We start from the raw sequence: 23,305 nt of genomic DNA on the forward strand, positions 1-23,305 counted from the left end.
CTTATTTGTTTCTTATTTATTTATTTATTTATTTATTTATTTTGAAAAATAAAACAAAAATTGAACAAAACGAAAACATTGGTTGGACATTTACAATAGCATATCGGATACATATCGGATACAGTTTCGGGAACGTTATCGCTTTTGCCTTGTCACCTAAAATATTTTATGTTATTCCGTTTCAAACGTCCAGGCCTCTTCCTATTCTTAGGACCTATAATCACGGAGAAAGTTTGACAAGTGGCATTACTGGTGGCAGAGGCACACTTGTAATACGGTCTGTAATTCCAGAGGCCTATGCGTATGACCAACCCGCGGCGTGGTGACATTGCTAGCCCCTGTCAGTGAAGCAGCTGAATCTGAAGACCGAACTCCTGAACTCATCCACAAATAAGCCGAATTTCTCAACAGCAGCAGACGCTACAATTGTACAAATCTATATTTCGACAAACAATTCATAAAACATAACACAAATGCAGGTTCGGGTCTGCGGCAGAGCACAAACCAGACCATCACAGAGGACTGAGGCGACCCGCTCCCGGGGCTCGCGCGCGCACACACACATACACACGTCCCTCCAACCGACGGAGGCGACACACACGCACATACACACATTGCACCGCCACCGCCGCCGACCGCAGCACCGCACAGCGTCCCCCGGCACACACACACAAACGGGGTGGGTCGCACTGCAGGGGCGGCGGCGGCGGTGACGGCATATCCTGCAGCCTCACACCACTCTGAACACAGCTGCATACTCGACTAAATCACGGCATCACTCCAATCGACTGTGTAACTCTCAGAGGTAAGGTAAAGAGTAGAAGACTGATAGAGCCGGGCACAGCACCCGGCCCGGCCTGCCCTGCGCTCAGCCGCCGCCCGCACGGCGACGCACCAGCCGGGGCGTAATCTCAACAACACTAAGTAGCGACCGCCGAGGGCCGGCCGTCGTGCCAAAAGCGGCACCGGAGAAGATTCAAATATAGTTATTGCACGGCGGTCGAAGCGCCGCCCGTGGTCACCAGGTAAAACACGGCCACCGCAGCCATCCTCGCTCGACTGTCAGCCACTGGTGCTCCGAGCAGCCACCTGCAGATCATCAGTCGCCACCCGGTATCACTCGAGGACGCTGGTATCCTCACTGTCACCGCCAGACTCACCACCGCTGCCGTCTGTATCACCAGTTTCCATCAGTATCACTAGTGGCCGCGGCTGGTATCATCACTTCCGCTGTCTGTATCACCTGAATCACTACCACTCACCGCTGGCTGATGCGCTCAGTATCACCCTATGACTGACTGGAGCCTCCTCCGCTGAGCTGGCGACTATCCGAGAGAGTCAGCAGGTCCAGTTCGGATGTCACCTGACCACTGCCGCCGACTTCGCCGGCCGCTCCGCCCCAGTGCCCGTTACCGTTGGCAGCAGCAGACAAATCAGCGCCCTCCGAATCGGCAGAGCTATGATGACCGTTGGGCGTCTTTTTGATGACCGATGCCTTTTGACTATTCTTGATCACATCTGGGTGTTCCCTCATTGCTTCGCCCGCTAGCTGCTTCTTCCCGCCAGCTGTCATTTTCGCACCATCTGACCCACCAGCCGCCACCTTGGCGTTCTCCGGCCCTCCGGCTGCCACCTCGGCTCCCTTCGTCCCTCCATCCGTCACCTCCGTCCTTGCAATGGCCGCCGCTGGCGAGACGGGCGCCCGACGCGCCTGCTGCAGCGGCCGCGGCGCCGGAGACAGGTTCTCCTCCCGCTGTCGTTTACCGGCGGCGGTCTCTTCGATCGAGCAGTCCGCCCACAGTTCGGCATTGTACCGGTCCACCAGCTCCTGTTTGCGAACGCGCCTCTTCATTCGCTCCTCCTCGAGGCGTCGAGCGCGCGCAGCGGCCGCCGGGTCGGGGGTGTCGGCGCGAGTCACCGTCGGAGGTCGGGAGAGAAGTTCGCGGAGTTTCGGGCAGGTGCCGGACGCCGCCGAGCCAGGGTTCGACTTCCCGCGCGTCTCGGCCGTCGGGGAAGGGCCGCCCGGCTGCTGTAGGGTCAGAAGACCCGGCTCGGCGTTGTGACGGAGCCGGGGACGGTCCTCAGCAGGGCTTCCCGGCCGGGCCGCCGGCGTCCCTCTGCCCGACATGGCCACCAGCACGGAGGCAGCCTCGCGAACACCCCGGTCTTCTTCATCCGGCGGAGACGGAGGTCGGTAGGACTCGCCGCGGCCGGCCGACGGGGCCGGAGCGGGCGCCGCGGCGGCGGGTGCCTCAGTGGCAGCTGCAGCCGGAGCAGCAGGGACGCCCGGAGCAGCGACAGCGGGCCGGTCAGTCAGCGGCGCGCGGTACGCACACGGACTGTAGCTGCCCATATCCGCGGGCGGCCGCAGCATGGGCCGCCGGAACGGGCCCTCCCAGACGGGCTGCTCGGGCTCGGGCGAGGAGCGCTCGTCGTCGCTCAGCAGCGGCTCGCCCCAGTTGTCCGGGTCGCTGTCGCTGCCGTCACTGACGGTCAGGTGACCGGGACTGGGCGGACTGAGCGGGCCATCCGCCGGCTCCGGGCTCGGCCGCCGCGGCCGCTCCTCCTCCACACGCCAGCCGAGGTTCTCCTCGTTGTTGTTGTCGCCGTCGGGCAGCGTCGCGTCCTCACTGATGGCGGCGGGCCGCCCGAACCCGGCGGCCGTCAGCCGCTCAGCGCCGGGCTTGGCCAGCTCCAGCCGCAGCTCCGAGCCACTGGTCAGCTCCGGCAGCTCGGGGCCGCGCCGGCCGGCGAAGCGGGGTCGGCTGATGCGGCCGGCCGGCTGGGCGCCCGGGGTGGCCGGCCGCGGCGGGCGGCGCACCAGCGGCGGCAGGGACTCACCGGTCCGCGGCTTCAGTTCGGCGCCGCCGGGCAGCACCAGCAGGATTGTGTCAGAGTCGGCCGGACGCTGCGGGCAGCCGCAGCGCTTCACAGAGAGCTGGCCACAGCGGCGACAGTGCAGCAGCGGCTCCAGGCGCGGTGCCGCCAACCAGAGCCGCGGCGCCGAGCGAGACCGCACCGACTAGCCGTCCTGCTTGAGCTGACTGAGCGCGTCCTGATAGCGCTGGGCGAGCTGCTGCTCCACGCCCTGAGCACACCGCAGACGGAGGCGGAGCGGTCAGAGCGGCCACGCCGGGCAGCGGACAAAGGAACACTCACTGCACTAAACGTGAACTGCAGACAAAATAGTCTGAAGATTGGCGAACACAAACCCTGAAGAAAAAAGTAAATTTTACAAGACACAACAGTTAGATTTTATGTGAGAATGATCAATAACATGCAAAAAAATGCATTGTCAGCCATCCAAACGATTGAAAATTAAGAAGACTGTCGACATTGCATCAACTCGGCGGGCAGCCTTACCTGGATTTTGATCGGAAGCGGAGCCCGCTCATGCTCGGAGGCTGGTTCGATCAAGTGTGTAATTATCTCCTGAAGCACCCGTTGGCTCGAATCTGCCGCACAAAACGACAGGTCAGGGACAGTTGTAGCGCATGATCGAAACTCATCAAACTAATATCAGAGGCATTGGGACTATGACAGAGGGTCTTCTACTGAGCTCAACTGACACCGGTGTCTACATAAATAGCACAGCCAGACTAGCTCCACTGTAATACCTAGCCCACTACCAGCCCTCAAACACAACCATCCCTTCACAATACCACACCACACCACCCCTCTCTCTCACCGTCCAGCGGCTGCCCCAGCAAACTGCACCACTTGTTGCGGACGTCCTCCGCAGCGTCTCGGTCGGCAGCCAGTCCGGAGCGGGCGAGCTGCAGCAGCGCCGGTACAGTGGCCTCCTGCGTGAGCTCCACGGCCTGCTCCAGCTGGCCCGAGAGGAACGTGTCCACCGCCCGCTTGTTCAGACCCTGTCGGCAGGAGAGGAGGGACGGTCAGGGCGGGAAATAGGTACAATATCGGTCGGGTCAGATTGTCGATGGAGGGAACTCCATCATCCTCCGGAAGGCAAGGCCAGAATGCTCAACTGTGCGCAGAGGCCGGCGTGAGATTGAGATGCTTACTTGCTTAGGCCATGGACGTCAACCCGTGAAACTCGCATTCAAGAAGAAAAGTCGGAGCTACCCCCATGTCTTTTTTACGCAGTTAGTGTAAAAAAACTGTCCGATAATCATTGACCTTTCCCCATCACTCCTATGAACATCGATGACCCCTCTCTTGTTGATGGCCAACATAACCTTCCCATCCCCACCATTCTCTAACCACGCTGACCCACTCCTTCCCATCCATTCTACTCGTATGACAAGGATGGTCCATCCAGTCCGCGCTGTGCCGCCCTCCCCCTCCCCACCCACTGACCATGATGGCGCGTCGTCGGAAGTTGGCCAGCAGCTGCGGGTCCAGGCCGCGGTCCGGCTGCTGCTCAGTCACCAGCTGCTCGTTCCGTTCGCACGCCTGCAGCAGGTACATCAGTGCCTCCGTGTACCTGGGGGACACGGTGAGGCGGGTGACACGGCGGTTAGCGGAAGAATAGTGTGAGATGTTTGTGATATACAGACAAAACTGAACAACAGTCATGATCAACCGAAACCAACGTTTATCGTGATGATTATACTCTGAGTTAATATCACTCCAGAGCTGCACAGTCTGAATGCTTCCAGAACAGCGTGCATAAGTGAAGACATGGGCATATTCTGGTACAGGTACGTACTCGTAGAGCAAAATAAACCCGTCAATGAACAAACTGCGATAGTTTGTTTCACGATTAACATCAAATACATCGCTATCTGATTGCCAACAGCTGCTGAGCCCCGTCCGTCAATCGCCTTCCCGGCAGTCTCTCTATCCTGTCCTCCAGCCCTGTTCTGCCCTACATCAGCTGTCCATCCATTCCCTGTCCTACCGTCTAGCCCCGACCCCCGGAGCGCCAACTTACTTCTCCTTGGCCAGTTCCCCCAGGCCGAGTACGGTCGACCAGGCGATGAAGCGGAACTCGTTGTAGTGCACGTGCCAGCAGCGGTACTGGCGCCGCTCCTCGGCAGAGCACCGCTCCACCAGCTTACCGAGCTCCAGCGAAGCCGTCTTGTACACATCGCGCAGACTGTGCCGGTAGAGGGGGGGGGGGGGCGTCAGAGAGTGGGTGGGATTCTGGGGTAAAGTAACTATCTAAGCATGCGTTCTTGCCTTATAGGACGCATGCGTTCACATGCGTTCACATGCATGCGTTCAAAACACCGTCCGGCCATGTTGACAGTGCCAGGATAATGACGAGGTGACTGTCTCTACCTCAATGTCTCGCACTGTGAACTGTCCTCGCGAATAGGGTCAAATCACCCTATTGCTACTCACAGAGAGTGAGCTACATACTCCATCATGTACCGGATGGGATCCCCTCCCGCTCCTCACTCACACTGGCAAAGCACTGACGGCCCGCTGGGTGAACCGTTCCCCTATGAACCGGATGAGATCCCCCTCCGCTCCACACTCACACTGGCACAGCGCTGACGGCCCGGTGGGCGAACTGCTCCAGTAGCAGCCAGTTGAGGTCGCGCTGCTCAGCGCCGTTCCTGGCCAGGTAGACGGCCATGTTGCTCATGCGGTGGTCGATGCCGCCCGGGTCAGAACTCATCTCCTCCGACAGGTCGTACACCGACTGACGCGAGCGCAGCGCCGCCTGTCGGTGGATAAGAGTGTCATCGAACTGGGTACGGGACGGTGCAAGAAACGATATCCGTGCAAATAAGACAGTTCATCGTAGACTTTCGAACACTCTACACTTCAGTGGTAGATAATGGAATAATGGAACAGTGGTAGATAATGGGCTTGAACGCTTTGCGTAGAACAATGAATTGTAGACTTCAGTATACCGTGTAGTACAAATGCTTGGTCATTGGGGAGCCCTCCGCCATGAGGCCGACGCGCCATACCTCCTTGAGCACCTCCTTGACGCTGGTGTCGGGCAGCGCGGCGTCCACCGTGGCCTTGAGCAGGTCCAGTGTCTGCGGCAGGCTGATGGCGGCGTGTCGCGCGCTGAGGTCCTCCCACTGCCAGCTGGTGGCCGTGCTGGCGCAGTCCTCGGGCTCCTCGGCCATGGGCTGGTCGCCGCCCGCGCCACCGGCGCACTGACACACAGAGGAAGACACGGAAAATGGTGAGTGGTGAAGTGACCAACAATCGGGAAAAGCCACAGAAACCACACTGAGCTGGACATTAAAACACCATCATTCTAAAATGATGTCTTATTATCGACTCTCCCCAACTCGTAAATCCTGCCACAGCTACAGACCGTCATGATGATCCCTATGCGCCACTCCGAACACTCGCCACGGCGCCCTCTGAACAGCTCCACCCACTCCCCTAGTCACCACAGTGTCCTCTGAACAGCCCCCCTCCCCTCCCCCACACTCACCACGGCGTCCTCTGAGGCGCCGCCCTTGGGCTGCGAGTTCCAGTTGTCGATGGCCTCCTGGAACTGCCGGTTGTCCTCGTCCACATACTGTCGCAGCGGCAGCGACAGCGACTCGGCCTCGTCGGCCGGCTCCACCATACCGGCCTCCTTGTCCACCCGCAGACGATCTGGTGTGCAGCAGGTCCGGACAGTGAGAGAGAACAGATCAGGGCTGGCACAGGAGCGCAGGGATATGGGTCTATAGTGGGTGCCGGAACAAGGCTCATAGGCGGGTGTAAAAGAGATCAAGGGCGGGCAGCATTTACAGGCGGGCATGGGTAATCACTGTCTTATGGGCGGGCATGGAGCATGGCCTGTGGCCTGTGGGTGGGCAGGCAAGAGATAAAGGGGTTAGCAGAAACAGCCATCTAAAGATGTTTGCCAGCGATACATGAATTCTTAAAGTGAGCGAAATGCCATCACCAGCAGCACAGTCACACAGCACAGAGGTCGACTATATAAAAAAAATATTCCACGGATAGAGGATGGACACGCGATGCAAAACATTTTAACTGCAAACGTGACAACAACAGAAACAGATTATGCTTCAACGAATGAAATTAAGGCGTTGAATCGCTCACTTCGTTGATTGCAATCCCTGTTGCTCCGTCAGGACTGTGGACATGGGTACCTAGTTCTAACACTTCTAACCATGACAAGAGCGATCAAGTCAAGTGGGCGCAAGGACAAGGTGATGATGGTAATGTCGGTCGCTCACCGTCCATAAGCTCGGAGCGGTTGCAGTCGATGTAGACCAGGCAGTAGGCGGACGTGTTGTGGTGGCCGCCAAAACTCTCCAGACACAGACTGTCCCACGTCGACTCAGACACCGTGTTGTCGTTGAACTGGACGACAGCACAGGGTTCAGTCAGCTCAGACCGGATCAGACGCCGTTCGTGAGCCAGGGGTTTGTGGCAGCCCAATGAGGACACATTCGATCGTAGATATCAGTGGGATGGAACTCAGTCAAATAGACCAATGTGTGTGTCGTACGATGTTTGTAACCTGGGCTAAATTAATTGTGGACTTGTTTCGGTAGATAGCTATTTAAATATCCGAAGGTTGGGACTTTTCAATTAAGAACAATCACTATTCTTTAGAATTGTGATTTTCTATTGAAAATCCCAACCTGAGCTACCTCTCTAGGGGGGTGTTTAGCGTTTCGGCCGCGATTTTGGTCATTTTGATCGCCGCCGAAACGGCACGGTAGAATTTCTTGCCATTTTCAGCGTTTGGTCCCGTATCGGGGAGCTACCGGCTGGCATCGGTCGCTTGAAATATAATTAACCCGTTTGGGGGTAATCGGCACGTGCATTTTCCCATAGGGTTAACATGGGGAAAAATTGGAAATTCGATTTGCGAAAAATTTCGTCAATTATATTTGCTGATATTTTTAGGGTCGGATCTCGGGCTGGCACCCCAACTGACGGTGGTAATTATTTAAAATATAATTGACAAAATTTCGGGTAATCGTCACAAACAGTTACCCCATGTTGAGCCTATGGCGAATTCGAAAAATTATTTTCAAATCGATTTTGCCAAAAATTTCCACGTTAGATTTTGAAAATGTTCCAATATGTTGTGCCCCGGGGTGTCGGCTACCACATGGTATGGGTCAGATATGGGGCGATTGAAAAGCACGTGCCACGTGCAAACGTGTTTGATGGGGTAACCTCCGGGAAAATCCGACATTGGCCAACTGGGGTTCCTATGGCGTGGAAACCACTCCACCTAGCGACACCAAATCAACGCAGCCGGTGAGCAGATGAGTCCAGCTTGTCGCACTAGTGGTCACGTGGCGCACGTGCTATTGCACGTGCCGTGGCACGGGGTCAATTTTGGTGCTTAAATATACTAGCATTGTGAAATGCAAGGAATGGGGGAAATAGCCGTCAGGCCGTCAGTTTTTATGATAGGGTCGATCTGAAAACGGGTATAGGCACAGAATGAAGGGGGCTAAAAAACTGCTATCTCAGATTTTTTGTAAAATGAAAAATTCAAAATTCTGGGGAAATTATATATTCGAAAGGTGAAATTTCCCTAAATTTTCCCGTTTTTCGAGTTTAGCCGTCCACTGTTCAGAGACGGTGACACCGGCCGGGGTCCTCTTTTACATGCTGATGGCCACGTCGATGGGTCATCACGTGGCGTGAACGGTGAAGCTATCAAAGGTCCGGCACGTGCCACGTGGCCACGTGTTTGAGTCGCGTACCTCCCAGATTATCGTGTGTTTGCCGATTTGTGGCCTTATAGCACGAAAACAGCACAAGCCAGGAACACTGAAATGGTGCAATGAGTGAGGGGACAAGTCCTGCTTGCACCACCGGTGGTCACGTGGCACACGTACAAACTTGGGCACCTCCGTTGCGGAGATATTTTATAGTGAAATATCCAAATGTACATAGCTTTTTCAGTTTAAGTCCGATTGGGCTAGAATTTGGTGGGTGGATGAATTGTTAAGCGACATGAACGAATGCGCCATGTTTGTTGCAGTGCGCCACGTTTGTCTCAAAGCGCCATTTTTGCCGCAAAGCGCAGAATGTGCGTAACTTTGTCGAACATTGGACGATTAGGATGCGCTGTAATTAAGGGATGGCTGCTTAAACGGCAGATATGAATGCAACACATTTGCCGCAGGGCACCATATTTGTCTTAATGCGTCAGTGTTTGCGTTTTGCCTACGGCGGGCGTTTTTTGCGGCGGTGTTTGCGTTTTTTTCGGTGTTTGCGTTTGACGGCGGGGGCCGTTTTTGCGTTTTTGGCGGTGTTTGCGTTTGGCGGCGGGCGGCCGTTTTTTTGCGGCGTTTTGCGGTTGGCGGCGGGCGTGCGGGCGTTGCGGGCGTTTTTTTTGCGGCGATGTTTGCGTTTTTTGCGTTTTTTGTGCTTGGCGGCGGGCGGGCGGGCGATGCGGGTGTTTTTGCTGTTTGCGTTTGGCGGCGGGCGGCCGTTTTAGCGGCGGTTTGCGGCGGGCGGCCGTTTTTTGCGGCGTTTTGCGGTTTGCGGCGGGCGGCCGTTTTTTGCTGCGTTTCTGGTTTGCGGCGGGCGGCCGTTTTTTACGGCGTTTTGCGGTTGCCGGCGGCCGGCCGTTATTTGCGGTTAGCGGCGGGCGGCGGACGGTCGCTTTTTGCGGCGTTTAGCGGTTTGCGGCGGGCGGCCGTTTTTGCGGCGTTTTGCGGTTCGCAGCGTGCGGCCGTTTTTTGCGGCGTTTCGCGGTTGGCAGCGGGCGATGCGGGCGTTTTTTTGCGGCAGCGGTGTTTGCGTTTTTTGCGGTGTTTGCGTTTTGCGGACGCGCGTTTTTTGCGGCATTTTGTGCGTTTTTTTTTCTGCGGTTTTCGGCGGGCGGGCGATTGTTTTTTTTTGCCAAGTTTGCGTTGGCGTTTTAGGCGTGCGTTTTGCGCGTTTTGCGGTGTTTACGTTTGGCGGCGGGCGGGCGGTTTTTCACAATTAAAGTCCCAACCTTCGGATCCGCAGTGCTGTTCGACAAGCGCTGCCCGGGTATAAATAACACCGGAAGGCCGTCCATTGCCCCGCAGTCAGTCCCATCCCCGCCCACCTGGCTACCATTCGTCCCTGCGCGTCCCGGAATGTCCCACGAGCTCAGCGCCGAGAGCACTCACCTTCAGCCAGACCCGGCGCCGCGGGTGGAACACGTAGGCCCAGTAGTGTCCCGAGCCGGCCTGGCCCTCATGCACCAGTACCGAGTGTAGACGGTACGGCACCTGGCGGCCAGAGGATCGGTCAGTTGGTAACACAGCGCATCGCGTCGGTGAGAACAGGCACCCATTGTGAGTATCCGGTCCGCCGACTGCCACTAGTAATCCGATCAGTCATATACCTAGCCTGTATACCGGGATATACCACGCCGGTATATGGAGCAATATTTTTCTTACCTGCCGCAGTCCCGGCTCGTCAAACATGTTCTCGATGCGTGCGGTGATCTCGGCCATCTGTCGCTTCAGCTCCCGAACCTGTCGGTCTACCTCGTGGCTCCAGCGCTCCAGACACCTCTGAGGAGCAGATACAGACCAGAGGATAGAGATGCATCAGCACAATGCACATATAGATACACGCAATACAGGTAGTCAAAGTGCAGATACAAATAGAATATATATTCAAATATGAGAACACAGATTTAACGCTTAAATACAAAGAATACCAACCCATATTTAGATCCAGCAACATGGATACGAGGAAATGAACGGACCGACACCATGATATATCAGCTGGATACAGCTGGACACCGAATCCACTCCCTAAGCCCCAAACTCTGTTAGGGCTGGAAATGGACTCAGACAGACTGGATGATCTCTAAACTCGTTAAAAGCTGCTTCCGATCCCCCCCCCCCCCCCCCCCCCGAATATGTAAATAAGCCAAACATACAGAAGGCACAGGTGTCCGCCTCGTAGCCTCACCTGAACCACTGCCAGCTCCTCCTTGGGTGTGTTGGACGGGCAGAGGGGCGGCAGCAGCGGCTCGCGCTCCGTGCACGACTCGGCGGCGGCCGGCGGCGACATCTCCTGGTCCGACTGTCGGCGATGGATACAGTGAGTCGGACACAGGGAGATACAGATACTGACGAGACTCCTGGTCAGACTGTCGGCGATGGTTTCAGTCAGACAGATACAGGGAGATACAGATACTGACGAGGCTCCTGGTCCGACTGTCGGCGATGGTCACAGTGAGACAGATACAGAGAGATACAGATACTGGCGAGGCTCCTGGTCCGACTGTCGGCAATGGTCACAGTCAGACAGATACAGGGAGATACAGATACTGACGGGGCTCCTGGTCCGACTGTCGGCGGTGGTCACAGTCAGGCAGATACAGAGAGATACAGATACTGACGAGGCTCCTGGTCCGACTGCCCGCGGTGGTTACAGTGAGACAGATACAGGGAGATACAGATACTGACGAGTGACGAGGCTCCTGGTCCGACTGTCGGCGGAAGTCCACAGTTACACGGAGTAGGGCGCAGCGTGTGACATCGGGGCATTAAAGGAGCACAGAGACACGGGAGCAAACGGGGAACACAGAGACAGAAGCAAGAGAGAAAATGGAGCATATGAACATGAGGACATGAGATTAAATTAGATCGAGAATAAAGTACGAACACAAGGTGAGGTAACAACCTGCACAATGGTAGCAGGCTGAGGTGATACACACAATCAGCAACTACAGAAAATACCAGGCTCTCGCAGCAACAGTCTGTGATGCATGTACAAAGGCAAAGATCATGATCTTCTGATATTTCATCATCATATGCATGACACTCAACAGTCCCCACTGTCATTAACAGTGGCGAAATTGAGCAAACGCACCATACCACTGGATCATAGCAATGTCGCGCTATAAGCGTTGGTTGACATCTGGCATAAACACTAGCGCCCCGGGATCCCCTCAGTAAGATGGTTCAGCAGCCATAACACGAGCGGCGCCGGTCGGGTCCAGCCTCAGTCCGTCAGTCGGGGGCGTCCAGCGCACACGGAGCAAGTTTAGAGCGAGCGAGCGGGTACGACGTCACTATCAGGCCCTATCGGCGCCATGGGACCCTCACTTCTGGTGGCCGCTGCGGTTCTGGTAAGCGGCACAGCCACTCAAACCGAGTCCTACGGCCTGCTGGCCAGCCAGGTGGTGAAAGGTATCGTACACGCCTGCTCCGACGGCATGCGGGAGACGGTTAGAGAGGAGGTGGCCCGGCAGCTCGCGACCAGCGGCCGGTCAGTGTCCCAGGAGTGTCCGGCCGGCTGGAGCCGCCACGGAGACACGTGCTACCTCATCCCGCCGCGGCTGGCCAGCTGGCCCGTGGCGCACCACGTGTGCGCCACGCTGGACAGCCGCGCACGACTCGCCTCCGTCCACCCGGACTCGAGACGGTTCGTCGAGTCGCTGGTGGAGTCGTTCGGCGCGGCGCGTGGAGTGTGGATCGGCCTGGCCCGTTCTCAAAACATACACGAGTGGGTTTGGTCGGACGGAACACCACTCGACCTGGCCCGCTGGGAGCCGGGCCAGCCCAACAACGGGGATCGAGAGAGGTGCGCGCATCACGGTTGGCCGGGCTCCTCTCGCACCGGATGGCACGACAACCGCTGCGACACGGAACTCAACCTGCTTTGTCAGCTCAGTATCGCCCAGTGACAGCTCTGTGCTCCCCAGTGACAGAGTGGGTGTGCTACAGTGTTTGGAGTACACAGCACTCGTGTCTGCTTAACGTTATTTTTGCTAGGTTCAGATATAAAAATGTATGCAGTAATCATCTCGTAAATAATAGTGTATACAAGCGTGATAATTAAGAATCATCAGCAAGGGAAGTTGCTGACGAGGATCGAAAATACAAAAAAAAAAACATCAGACTGGGTAATTTGCCGATGTTATAATATAACTACGGAGCGGAGACGTGGTGGCGGCCAAGGCAGGTCCTTCCCGAACCACAGGCTGTGCGCGGCTCCGGCCGGGTGGAGGGATAAACAACACGAGTTGTAATAAATGTGAAAATAAAACAGTCACAGCACCCTGCAGGACAGCTCCACTTACAACTTGGCCTATCGGTAAACGTGAGAAAAGTTCGTTTTGAAGCCCTTACTAAAGAAAAACGTTCACTCATAGCTTGCATTTCGACCCACCAGACCAAGACCTGGCAAAGATGTCTGCTTGTTACAAGCCGGCCCACAGAGAACACGAGCGCTCCCGCCCCGGCCGGTCTGTCGGCGAACCGTGCCACCCTCTGCAGTACGTACCGGCAGTGCGGCGGCGGGCACGGCGGCTCTCCGGCCGGCGCTGGGACTGCTGCTGGGCGAATCCACCACCATGCTGGCCACACAGCGGCACGTCAGGTCAGGGGTCGTCAGCGCAGAGATGGCTTCTCAGATACGTACAGATACATAGTGTTATTAACGTAGAAACTCGTAACACAGCTAGATAATAGATATAAACAGCGTGACTAAATCCACAAAACACATCTGCTACAATCAGACAAACGCAGTATCGTCATAGGCACAAATCGCACCGCCAGAAAGGAGCAGCAGCCTTCAGGAGTCAGGTCTGCTTCAACAGCCGTCAGGGTACAGACCTGAGCTGCTCTCGAGGAACAGGCGACAGCGGCCTCAGGGAACACTATCCGTGTATCAGGGTGGTGTGTCTGTGCTCCACCGGCTCACCTAGTCACAGCCGTGGCGTTCTCCATCTCCACATCGGGGGCGGGCTCGTCACCGGCCGGGTCGCCGCGCGCGTACTGCAGTGTGTGGCGCAGCAGCTGACCGAGCGGCAGACGTGGCGCGCTGGCACCGAAAGACAGGTACCTGCGGCGAGTGAGGGGGGGGGGGGTCAACGGGTACCGGACTGATTGTTACTGAAAAAAATTAAAAACCATCGCGCGAGTTTAGGTAGGGTTCTTTACAACTCAAACATGCAATACCGTTGTTTCGTGTAACATTGGCCCACTTTTTCGTTTTTTTGTCAATAACTCAATAATCTTTTTGTGAACAAGCTTAAGTGATTGGGTATAGAGAAATGCATCCTTCAGCTATTCAAAGCATATAAAATTATGTGTGCAGAAAATCTGCACACGCAATTTTTTTTGAAAATACAAGTGGACAATGTTGCATGCTATTTTGGCAACTTTGGCCCAACACCATTTTTAATGGGAAATCAATAGTTTTTGGCTTTATTTCTCATTTTAGCTACTTGTATGGCAACATTGTCCACCTGAGAGAATTTTTAAAAAATAGTAATCATCAAACACATTAACATGTATTATAACGCAAGCAAGTTTGTACTCACCACAATGGCATAGTGTGGTTTTACATCACATTTGAAATCACACCATGAAGTTTGAAACAGACCCTGGCCTGAGCAAACAGAAAGACAAAATTAAGACAAAAACGCAGTGCAACAAAGCACTATATGACATAGCAAATGCTGAGCTTAACACCGGATCGCACCACACTGTGTTGTGTTGGCCCTACTCGAATCTGTACATTCCTCGGGACCCAACAGGCACAGGTTGATTGACTTTTTCTTTCACGTCCTCCCGCATGTAAGTGTGTACATCCTCACGTGCTGGCCATCTGAACTTGCCTCCAGCACAGTTCTCCATAGCCTTGATCACAATGCCATCATTCGTGATGTCAATCACCTCTCCGTAGTAAGTGTCAGCATCATACATGAACTTCACAAAGTCGCCCTTGACCACATCCTCAGTTCTTGCAGGAGGTGCCTGGCCGTGATAGTCATCATCTGCATCTTGGTCCTGAAAGTCATCATCCACGTCTACATCTGATTCTGCAACTTCAGACACTGAGTCATCTTGAACGGATGAGTCACTTTGGTTCGCTTCTTCATCGACTGACTTGTCACCGACACTCTTCCCGGCCTCTACGTCGAGCCGTTTGCGTTTCTGTCGTGGAGTTGTGCCCTCCGGACCTCGTTTCCTTTCAAGATGCTCCAGGACTGAAGCATCCACAGATGCACCGGCGACTGCGGGTTCCACCGGATCGGAGGGAAGATTCTTAAGAACCTCCTGTCGGTCCAGAGGGTGGATTCCACAGGCGCGGAATCCACTTTTGATGTTCGCTGTGACGTTCGGATGGAGGTCTGTCACCAGCTGCTTCAGCAGGCCAGGGAACTCTTCTTTGGGGATGGTTGTGCCGGATGTAGCTGTTTTTGCCTTCCAGTCTGAAAGGAAATTCAGATTTCGAGCTGGGCCAAAGTTACCCGGAATTGTCCTCAAAATGTGTGGCATCATTGTCCACCTCATTATTTTTTACTAAAAAAGCAGTTACAAAGCTGCATTTTGGGGTAGTTGGAGCTTACCTCAATCACCACCAGTAGGATCCTGCCAACAGACGCTTGGTGAAACCTGATAGTGTCCTCACTGCATCCTACCCAACCATGATTTTTCACGTAATTTGCAGGGGTTGGTTTACCCCCTAAAAAACCATAGATTTTTTGTTAGTATTAACCCAGGACTGCTACCCAGAATAACTAATGGATGGCCTAATATAACCATGCTGGTAACTTTTCGGCAACAGACAAGTGAAAAATATTATAGCAGGAAAGATTATTTTTTCAGTCATGGGCCAAAGTTGCCTCTCAGGGCCAAAGTTGCACGAAACAACGGTACTCAGACTATCAAAACAGAACTTGTAGAAAATCTAGCATTTTCACTTGGAAAAGAAGCAGACATAAGCCACCCATCACACAGGTCTAGTCCCGGCCGCGGTGAGCCTGCCGCCCCCGCTACGGCCCCCCGCAGCAGCAGCCGCAGTGAGAGCTGAGCCGACTCACTGGTCGAGCCGTTTGCGCAGCTGGCGCAGTTTCTGGCGCAGCGTGGCGATCTCGGCGCGTTTCACCGTCACCATGTTCTTGTTGATCTCCAGGTAGCGATCCATGTACATCTCCGAGGGGAAGGTGAGGCGGTCGTGGATCTTCTCCGTCCGGGCCAGCGCCTGGTCGAACTGGCGGCGCGGGGACGGGGGACGGTCACGATAAGCAGTCCAGCATGGCACAAACATTATATGACACGGAGCTAGCACGGTATGAACATGACACGAGACACACACGGCACATCTACGGGTCCAGCAGGACATGACACGGCTCAGACCGACCTCAGACTATTGAAGACGCTTAGAGTAGTGCGCAGCTGTGATAAAAAACACACGTAACATAACCAGTATAAAAGATTTCATTGAACAATGCCTTAAGCCCATATGATGAGTCGCTAAATTCCAGCGTACCCTGCAGCTCCCGATTCACTACGTCCCAGTGTATGCATCCCGATGTGCCGCTGTATTTCAGAGTATCCACCCTGATGGGCCGACCAATCCCACCTCACCCCTTCCCAGCCACCAGTCTGACTCACGTGGAACCTGCTGAGCTCGAGCAGCAGCACGGGTGGCAGCACGGTGAACCACTGCTGGGCGCCGGCACCGGGCGTCATCGACGCCTCCAGCGCCTCGTGCAGGTCTCGGCCGGGCACCACCGACAGCGGAAACTGACCGAACGTCTCCGGCTGGGCGTACGACACGCCTGGCGAGACGAGAGGGGGGAGGGAGCGGTGAGGGATGGGTGGGTAGATGCAGAACGACAGTCTGCCATCAGAAGGGGGTCGAATCGCAAACAGAAAGGAGCGCATCCGAGTCGTTGTGTTGTAAAAGCGCCGACGCCAGTGTTTCGGGAGCGAAGGAAGGATTCTCAGGCTTTAGCCGTCTGCTAAAGGGATGTCAGGCTACCAACCAGCAATCATTTGAGGAAGAAAAGGACATTCTTTGAAGAAAAAGACCTACGCTTTGCAAAACCCAAATCAGCCTCACACTTAACCCATGTCCCAATCAAGAAGCCACCATCACAGACAAGACGTGGCCAGTGCTGGGGTTTCCCCGCCCCCCCCCCCCCCCTCCCCCCCACACACGCACGCCACCACTCATCCACCTACCATCGCGCACTCCCTCCGTCTTGTACTGGCCGTAGAACAGGCTGATCATGGGGTTTCGCGATCGACTGTCGCCCCTGCCGGCCTCCTCCTCCGTTTCGGCGTACTTGAACGCCTCCTCGAGCCACTCGAGTAGCTGCGGCAGACCGCGACACGCGCGTGAATATCCAGCAGTTGGTGTGGTATTTGTGTTTAAAAACGATATTGAACAGAATAGAAAGGAACGATCTACTTGAATGTGCCGGTTGGACGGTTTACAGCCGCTGAGAGCTCTAACATGCTTACTTTTTATTTTTGATGCCAAGGAAAGTTACTAAAGATGCGGTTCATTATATTCTCGTACGCACCGATTCCTCAATTTCACTCATAAAAAGGCTATCCAGTATTCAAGAATCGCGCCTGGATTCCCGCCGACTTGTGCTCGTAAGGCAGCCGCTGCGGCCCGGGCCGCTCACCTTGTGTGTGAACTCTGAGATGTCCTGCTGCGAGTCGGTACCACCGCCGTCCAGCACCTTCTTCAGCAGGTCAACGGCAGCGCTGGGGTCCACGTATCGCTTCTCGGAGGCGACCAGCAGCGCAAACAGCCGGCGCAGCTCCAGCATAAACTGGCCGGTCCGCTCCTCCTGACGGTAGCACAGGCCGGGTGAGGAGTCAGCTGGGATACGGGTGAGGAGTCAGGTGCGATACAAGCCGTGCTGGTCGTAATGACATTGGACAATCTGCTGGGCTACAACACGCACAAAAAAAACGCTGTTAGACACCACTGGAGCAAATAAGTGACAATGCTGAGCTGCCGGTGCAGTCAGCTTTCATGGCCACGTGAGCACCCTTTCTGCGCATCATCAAATAGTTACTTCAATGTTGGACCACCTTACAATACGATCACCCTTCACAAGTCCTCCTCGCCTTCTCTCCCACTGCTCTTCCCTCACACCCACCTGTGCCGAGGGCCGCTCGCGTTTGACGGGCCGGTAGCGCAGCACGAGGCCACGGAAGGCAGGCAGGTGGAACAGCGACTGGACAACGGCGCTGAACCAGCAGGTGTTGCCGACGTTCTTGAGACCTACTGGCCAGTCGCCGTCACTGCCGAGACGCGCAGAAAAAAAGACAATGTCAGTAGGGACACGCCGGTCTGTGGGGACAAAAGCTGGTCAGCAGGGGAAAATCATCACCATCTTTTATTGACTCAGTGCCAAGAATAGCCTCTTTGACTTCGGTCATAGATAGGGGACGGCCACTACGAATTAAATAAATAAATAAATAAATAAATAAATAAATAAATAAATAAATAAATAAATAAATAAATAAAACGCCGGTCATTGAGCAACATCTGAGCGGGGTGGACATTGGCGGTATCGGCCATCCGAAGGCACTCATGGTCACACGCATCAGAATATACAAACTCCAGTCAAAACACCGGTCAATCACTAATTAAGAGCCAGCCGTCATCGGCGGAAAAACCAGCATCCAAACTAACAAGCACTGTCCTCAGTCAACGTCATATACATGTCAAAGTACAACCCCAGTTTCAAACACCAGCCTTGATCAATGGCAATTACATAAGTACACAGCCAATATCGAACATCGGGTTCATAGATAAAATGTCAAGTGAATGACGTGACAAAGTACACTGAACTTCACATGACTCCAAGAACAAAGAATGGTCTATGGTTCGGTCAGCGTTATGAAATAAGATAAGGAATAACCGAAGGTTTGTCAATAGTTAAAACACTATTCGTTAGAATTGTGTTTTTCTATTGGAAAACAAATCTAAGTTCCCTGACAATTTGGCAAAAGCTGCCTGAGATCAGTATTTTTACATAGAACTAAGTGTCACCACCTAATATCGGTCCACAAAGGTGCTTTAGCAGGTAAGTCCCCTTCAGATAGATCCAATGTTTTCGGGTCATAGCATAGATTAAAACGCAGTTCAAGAACAAAACAAAGCAATTATGAATGCAGTCCTGCCATGAATAACCATCAGCCCGTGAGGACATGAGACCAACAAATACTGCAAGCATAACTAAAGTAACCTAAAGTAAGGGCGAGCGGCGACTTCAACTGCTGATGAGCTGTGCCGTGGCGGCGGCCGCAGCCGTGTTTACATTTGTTTATGTATGACATTCAGACTAGGCGCTTTGAGTTAAGCTTTTGCTTTTGCGTCTGTCTTATATTTTGTACAAGTTCAGCCCGTATTTTTTGTTTAATAAACTTGGTGATGAACCTCCTGGGTGCTGTTTCAACGGTGATAGCAGCACGCTGCTATTATACGTGTCAAATTGGGTTTCCATGGAGACGTCAACAAGCCTATTCCTCCAACACTACCAGAAGTGTGACGTCAGCTCGCGAAATGGAATGGAATAGCAGCGTGCTGCTATCACCGGTGAAACACCATCCAGGTTGACCTTAGCTCGGCTATCCGCCGGCCTTATTATTCTCACCGTATCCGCTCGTTCGGATTGTGCGGGTCCAGCCAGGGCGAGCCCCTCTTGCGCTTGGTGCCGGCGTTCTGATCCGCTATACTGGCCTCCAGCACCCTGCAGGGACACGGCAGGACAGTCGGTACTAAGCAGCAGTGATGACAGCGTGAGGGTTATGACAGGGATCGGGCCGGATCAACGTCACGGCAGCGGAGACAGAACGGTCTAATGGCAAAAATTAAACGAAATTAAGCAAGTAAACTGAACTTGATGACATAACTTTAGTGATAGATCAGTTTGAAACCGTTATTTTTCAGGTAAAAAATTCGAATAACAAAAAAATCACTCGGTGCTTCAAATTCACAGCAAACACCTACGCATCTACATAGTGCACACCACACCAACCACCCCACTCATGTCAACCTCCCGAGAGACCGTTTTACTCCACCAGCCACGGTATCACGGCATTATGCCGTCTGTGACGGTGCTCACTTTGCGATGTCCTCCTCCTCGCGAGTGATGCCTGCAGAGGCGGCCGCCACGCTGCCCGAGGCGCTGCCGCTGCCGCCGCTGCCCGACGCCCGATCCTGGAGGCTGAGTTCGATGGCGCGCCGCAGGTCAGTGTCGCTGGCGTCCGCCGAGCTGAACCGCACGCGCCGCTCGGCCGGGCGCTGCTGGAGAGAGGAGGAGAGATTAGAGAGGGAAGGAGGGAAAGGGGAGGTCAGAGAGGGCTCGCAGGGGATCTTGGAATCAGTCAGGGCAGTCGAGTAGCAGGCAAAGTCCATCAGACTGGTCCAGTAACAGGGGGAGAAGAGTAGAAGGGGACCGTAAGTGTTATGAACATTAGGTGTTAAAACTATGCAGTTATAAAGATAATGTGAAACAAAGCCATATTTATGCTTTCAAATTCCCACCACAACATGTGACTTGATTATCCCAGCCCCTTGCAACACAACAAAGTTACTAACACCGTCATCACGCCCCGGCCTGAGCCCCCACATCCAAACTGCACTCACGGCAGCCCAGTGTTCCTCTCCACTGAGCCCTGCGCCCCACCGGTAGTGGTACTGTCCCTGACTGACTCCCCCGCCGGTCGCACCTTGGGCGCGGGCTGGGCGGCGCGCGGCGCCACCGGCTCGGCCGGCTGGTCGGCCGTCTGGCAGCCCTCCACCAGCAGCGCCACGGCGCGCGCCACGTCGTACGAGCCGCCGGCCGCGCGGCTGTCCATCAGCGCGCGGCTCAGCACCTCCTCGTCCTGAACGCCCGTGATCTCGCGCAGCTGGTCCAGCATCTGGGCCGCCTCGCGCTCCTGCAGACACGTGCCAGGAGAGGGGGAACGTCAGGTGGGGAGGGTCGGGGGCGTGGGGGCGTGAGCCGGAAGAGGGTCGCCAGGCAGACACATCTGAAGTCAGCTAAAGGTGATGAAAAGCTGCTATAGATTACAAGAAGTTAAATGTAGTTGTACTTAAATCATGGTTTTCTAAGCATTATGTACACTGTACTCTTCATGTTGCATGGAAATAAGTAAGTTGGCGCCCATGATATGTATTGAGAATTGCGTGCCAGTCAACTGTAGCAAGCATAAATAGCATACTTCACAAACAAATTACAAAGAATATCCATTAGACATATTCAGTGAAAACAGTTTGATAATGAAAAATGAAAGCTGACTGAGGTGAGAAAATCTGTGGTAAGACAGACAAAACAAGCAACAAAATTATAACCTGTTGATGAATACCACCTTTGCCTGTATAATCCCAGTACTTACCGTGGACTGGAAGTAGGTGAAGGATGACTGGTTGACAGTCATTGTGACTGGAGTTTAAGTGACTCCCACCACAAGGACAATATGCTTTCTTCAAATGTACAACTGATTTTGTTTATATGTCAGCATATAGATAAGAATAACACGATCATTATACAGTAACTTCCTAAGACTTCAGTAGGCGGAACTATGGTCATGAGTACCCAAATATAGGAACGTTCCCATTTTTGGGAACGGAGTTCCCAAATATGGGAACGGGCGTTCCCATTTATGGGAACGGAAGGTAATTTTTCGGCCGTTCGCCCACTAAAACTCATTAGTGCATCACGTCTCAAAAAAGTGCACGCTAATTTAAGTATCTACTAAGTCTCTATAAAATTATCTTTAATCTGACCGTTGCACAAGGAAATTGACCGTCGAATGATATTTTTAATGATTTTTTGAAATGACGGAATGGTGAAAACATGGGTTATACTACATTTAACTTGCAATTTTAAGGAAAATGAAGCGTTTTTTACATTTTGAGGTCAAGTATAATAATTTTCGCCTGGTTATGAAGTTTCATACTAGCGACACCAGATGCTGACGTATGCAAGCGAACACGCGGACAGTCCGGGGGTAATATTGGTGACATTTGGTTCGGGGCGCACGACCGCATGGAACGTCAGTGATTTTACCGAACTACTGTCGTAAACTCAGTTTCAGTGGTTTAGAATTATTCAGCTGTATTATATCATCCCAGATAGACATATTTTATTTGGATGCTAGCTGTTTAGAGTTGTTTTATAAGGAGCGTCATGAGCGTGGTTTTTGTCTTCCGTGTTTCTAAGCGTGATCGTTTTGGGGGAATTTCTCTTATATAGGTCGCTCTGTGTGGCTTATTTATAATTTTTATGCTGAGTTCGATCATTCCTCGTGCCCATCCTACCAGGCCTTTTGCCACTTACACTCATCAAGAAAGGAAAAAACTAGATTTTCATTGGGACTAGGTGTTTTGAGGGTGTAACATATTCAGCGTTCCCATTTTTGGATACTTCCTTGTGCTCGTCAACTACCGGTGATAAACAGACAGGTGCTTGACATGTCTCCACCCTCGGCGCGGACGGTGGATATAGGTATGGAAGACCTTGTTGAACATCGCTGAGCGTTGTGAATTACGTAATCCTGCAGAGGGGGGCGTGCCCGCTGCGAGATCGACGGGAATAAAAGCGCAGAAGACCGGGCGAAACATGCGACGGTCTTGCCGGAAAGGTCATCTGATGATTGTTGCGTTAACAATAATTTGCGGCGTTGGACGTGATGCTTGTTAATGAAAAGAGCCCCTGAAAGGCGTCGGTGAAATCGTTCCCAATTATGGGTACGCCGTTCCCATAATAAGGAACGCTTGCAGCGCCAGTGTACGAGAGCGTTCCCAAATTTGGGCTCGCGGCCCGGATGATGGACTGCTTTAGAAATAGGGGAACGATTTGAAACCACGATGGGCCTTACAATATCAAACTCTTTCCCAACAATATTGAGACAAATATCAGGTGGTTCACAATCGTTTTATATTTTTCGGACGTCATTTAACGGTTCTTTTTCTTGTTTTAAATAATGCCTACATGGCGTTCCCATATTTGGGTTTATCGTTCCCAAATATGGGAACGAAAATGCGTTCCCGAAAATGGGTACGCTTGACCATAGTTCCGCCTACTGACTTGTAGTTGAGTTGATACTCCACTTCCTGAAATGAAACATAAAGATTACAGCAATGCATGAATATTTTTATTAGCCCTCGCCTGTATTGGTGTTTTTCCAGCCGCGAACGTGTAAGGGGGGTTCGTTGGACCGTCATCGTCGTCATCGCGAGCTGACGTCATCGCCCGTGATGTCGGCTCACGGAATGCATCATACCTACCCTGCACACAAAATAGCTGGCTGCCGAACAGCGCTCTGGAAAGCTGGGCATAGCGAACACACCTACTTGGGAGTTGGGAAGTGCGCATCACATAGTAATATTATTTTTGTTTTTTGCAAGTTCAGTGTTTGTGATGATTTTCTATGGGCATTTTTCCATTTCTGAGCAAATTATGATCCTAGCTGTACGATTGATACAAACAAATTTTGAGACTGCAGGTACTAGGTAGCATTTCATACCATGATTAGCCCAGGAAGATTTTCTGCCTATTTGAAGTCACAGACCACAGTCAGTTGAGAGATAATTCAAGCACATTCAAACGTATTTCATTTCAGCAATACTGTTGGAAAAATCATGTAACTACTTACGATTGAGGCGAGGCGGGATT

The 23,305-nt window shown here is 53.3% G+C and overlaps 1 protein-coding gene across 1 annotated transcript; it reads right to left on the bottom strand.

The window, feature by feature from the left end:
- Nucleotides 1-425: 425 nt before the first annotated feature.
- LOC122366425 (ubiquitin carboxyl-terminal hydrolase 25-like) lies at nucleotides 426-21,188 on the bottom strand. Its single transcript, XM_043338669.1, has 23 exons — nucleotides 21,024-21,188; nucleotides 20,355-20,564; nucleotides 19,748-19,926; nucleotides 19,277-19,372; nucleotides 17,774-17,918; nucleotides 17,291-17,458; nucleotides 16,839-16,971; nucleotides 16,266-16,432; nucleotides 15,692-15,861; nucleotides 13,564-13,704; nucleotides 13,144-13,216; nucleotides 10,822-10,935; nucleotides 10,299-10,415; nucleotides 10,026-10,127; nucleotides 7,128-7,254; nucleotides 6,371-6,537; nucleotides 5,889-6,083; nucleotides 5,451-5,635; nucleotides 4,898-5,062; nucleotides 4,321-4,447; nucleotides 3,689-3,872; nucleotides 3,364-3,455; nucleotides 426-3,088 (listed from the first exon to the last, which is right to left on the bottom strand). The coding sequence occupies exons 1-23, from the start codon at nucleotides 21,063-21,065 to the stop codon at nucleotides 3,023-3,025; spliced, it is 3,165 nt and encodes a 1,054-aa protein (XP_043194604.1). The 5' UTR covers nucleotides 21,066-21,188; the 3' UTR covers nucleotides 426-3,022.
- Between the last annotated feature and the right edge of the window lie 2,117 nt (nucleotides 21,189-23,305).

The sequence above is a fragment of the Amphibalanus amphitrite genome, unplaced genomic scaffold (assembly GCF_019059575.1).
Source record: "Amphibalanus amphitrite isolate SeventyFive unplaced genomic scaffold, NRLGWU_Aamphi_draft 000805F_arrow, whole genome shotgun sequence".
NCBI lineage: Eukaryota > Metazoa > Arthropoda > Thecostraca > Balanomorpha > Balanidae > Amphibalanus > Amphibalanus amphitrite.

What these genes read in the sequence shown, in the direction of transcription:
- LOC122366425 (XM_043338669.1), bottom strand. Translation starts at nt 21,065, where the DNA reads ATGACTGTCAACCAGTCATCCTTCACCTACTTCCAGTCCACG. An exon ending in CCGCCCAGCCCGCGCCCAAG is followed by an intron (nt 19,927 to 20,354) that starts GTGCGACCGGCG and finishes TCTCTCCAGCAG; the next exon opens with CGCCCGGCCGAGCGGCGCGT. An exon ending in GCGAGCGGCCCTCGGCACAG is followed by an intron (nt 17,459 to 17,773) that starts GTGGGTGTGAGG and finishes TGCTACCGTCAG; the next exon opens with GAGGAGCGGACCGGCCAGTT.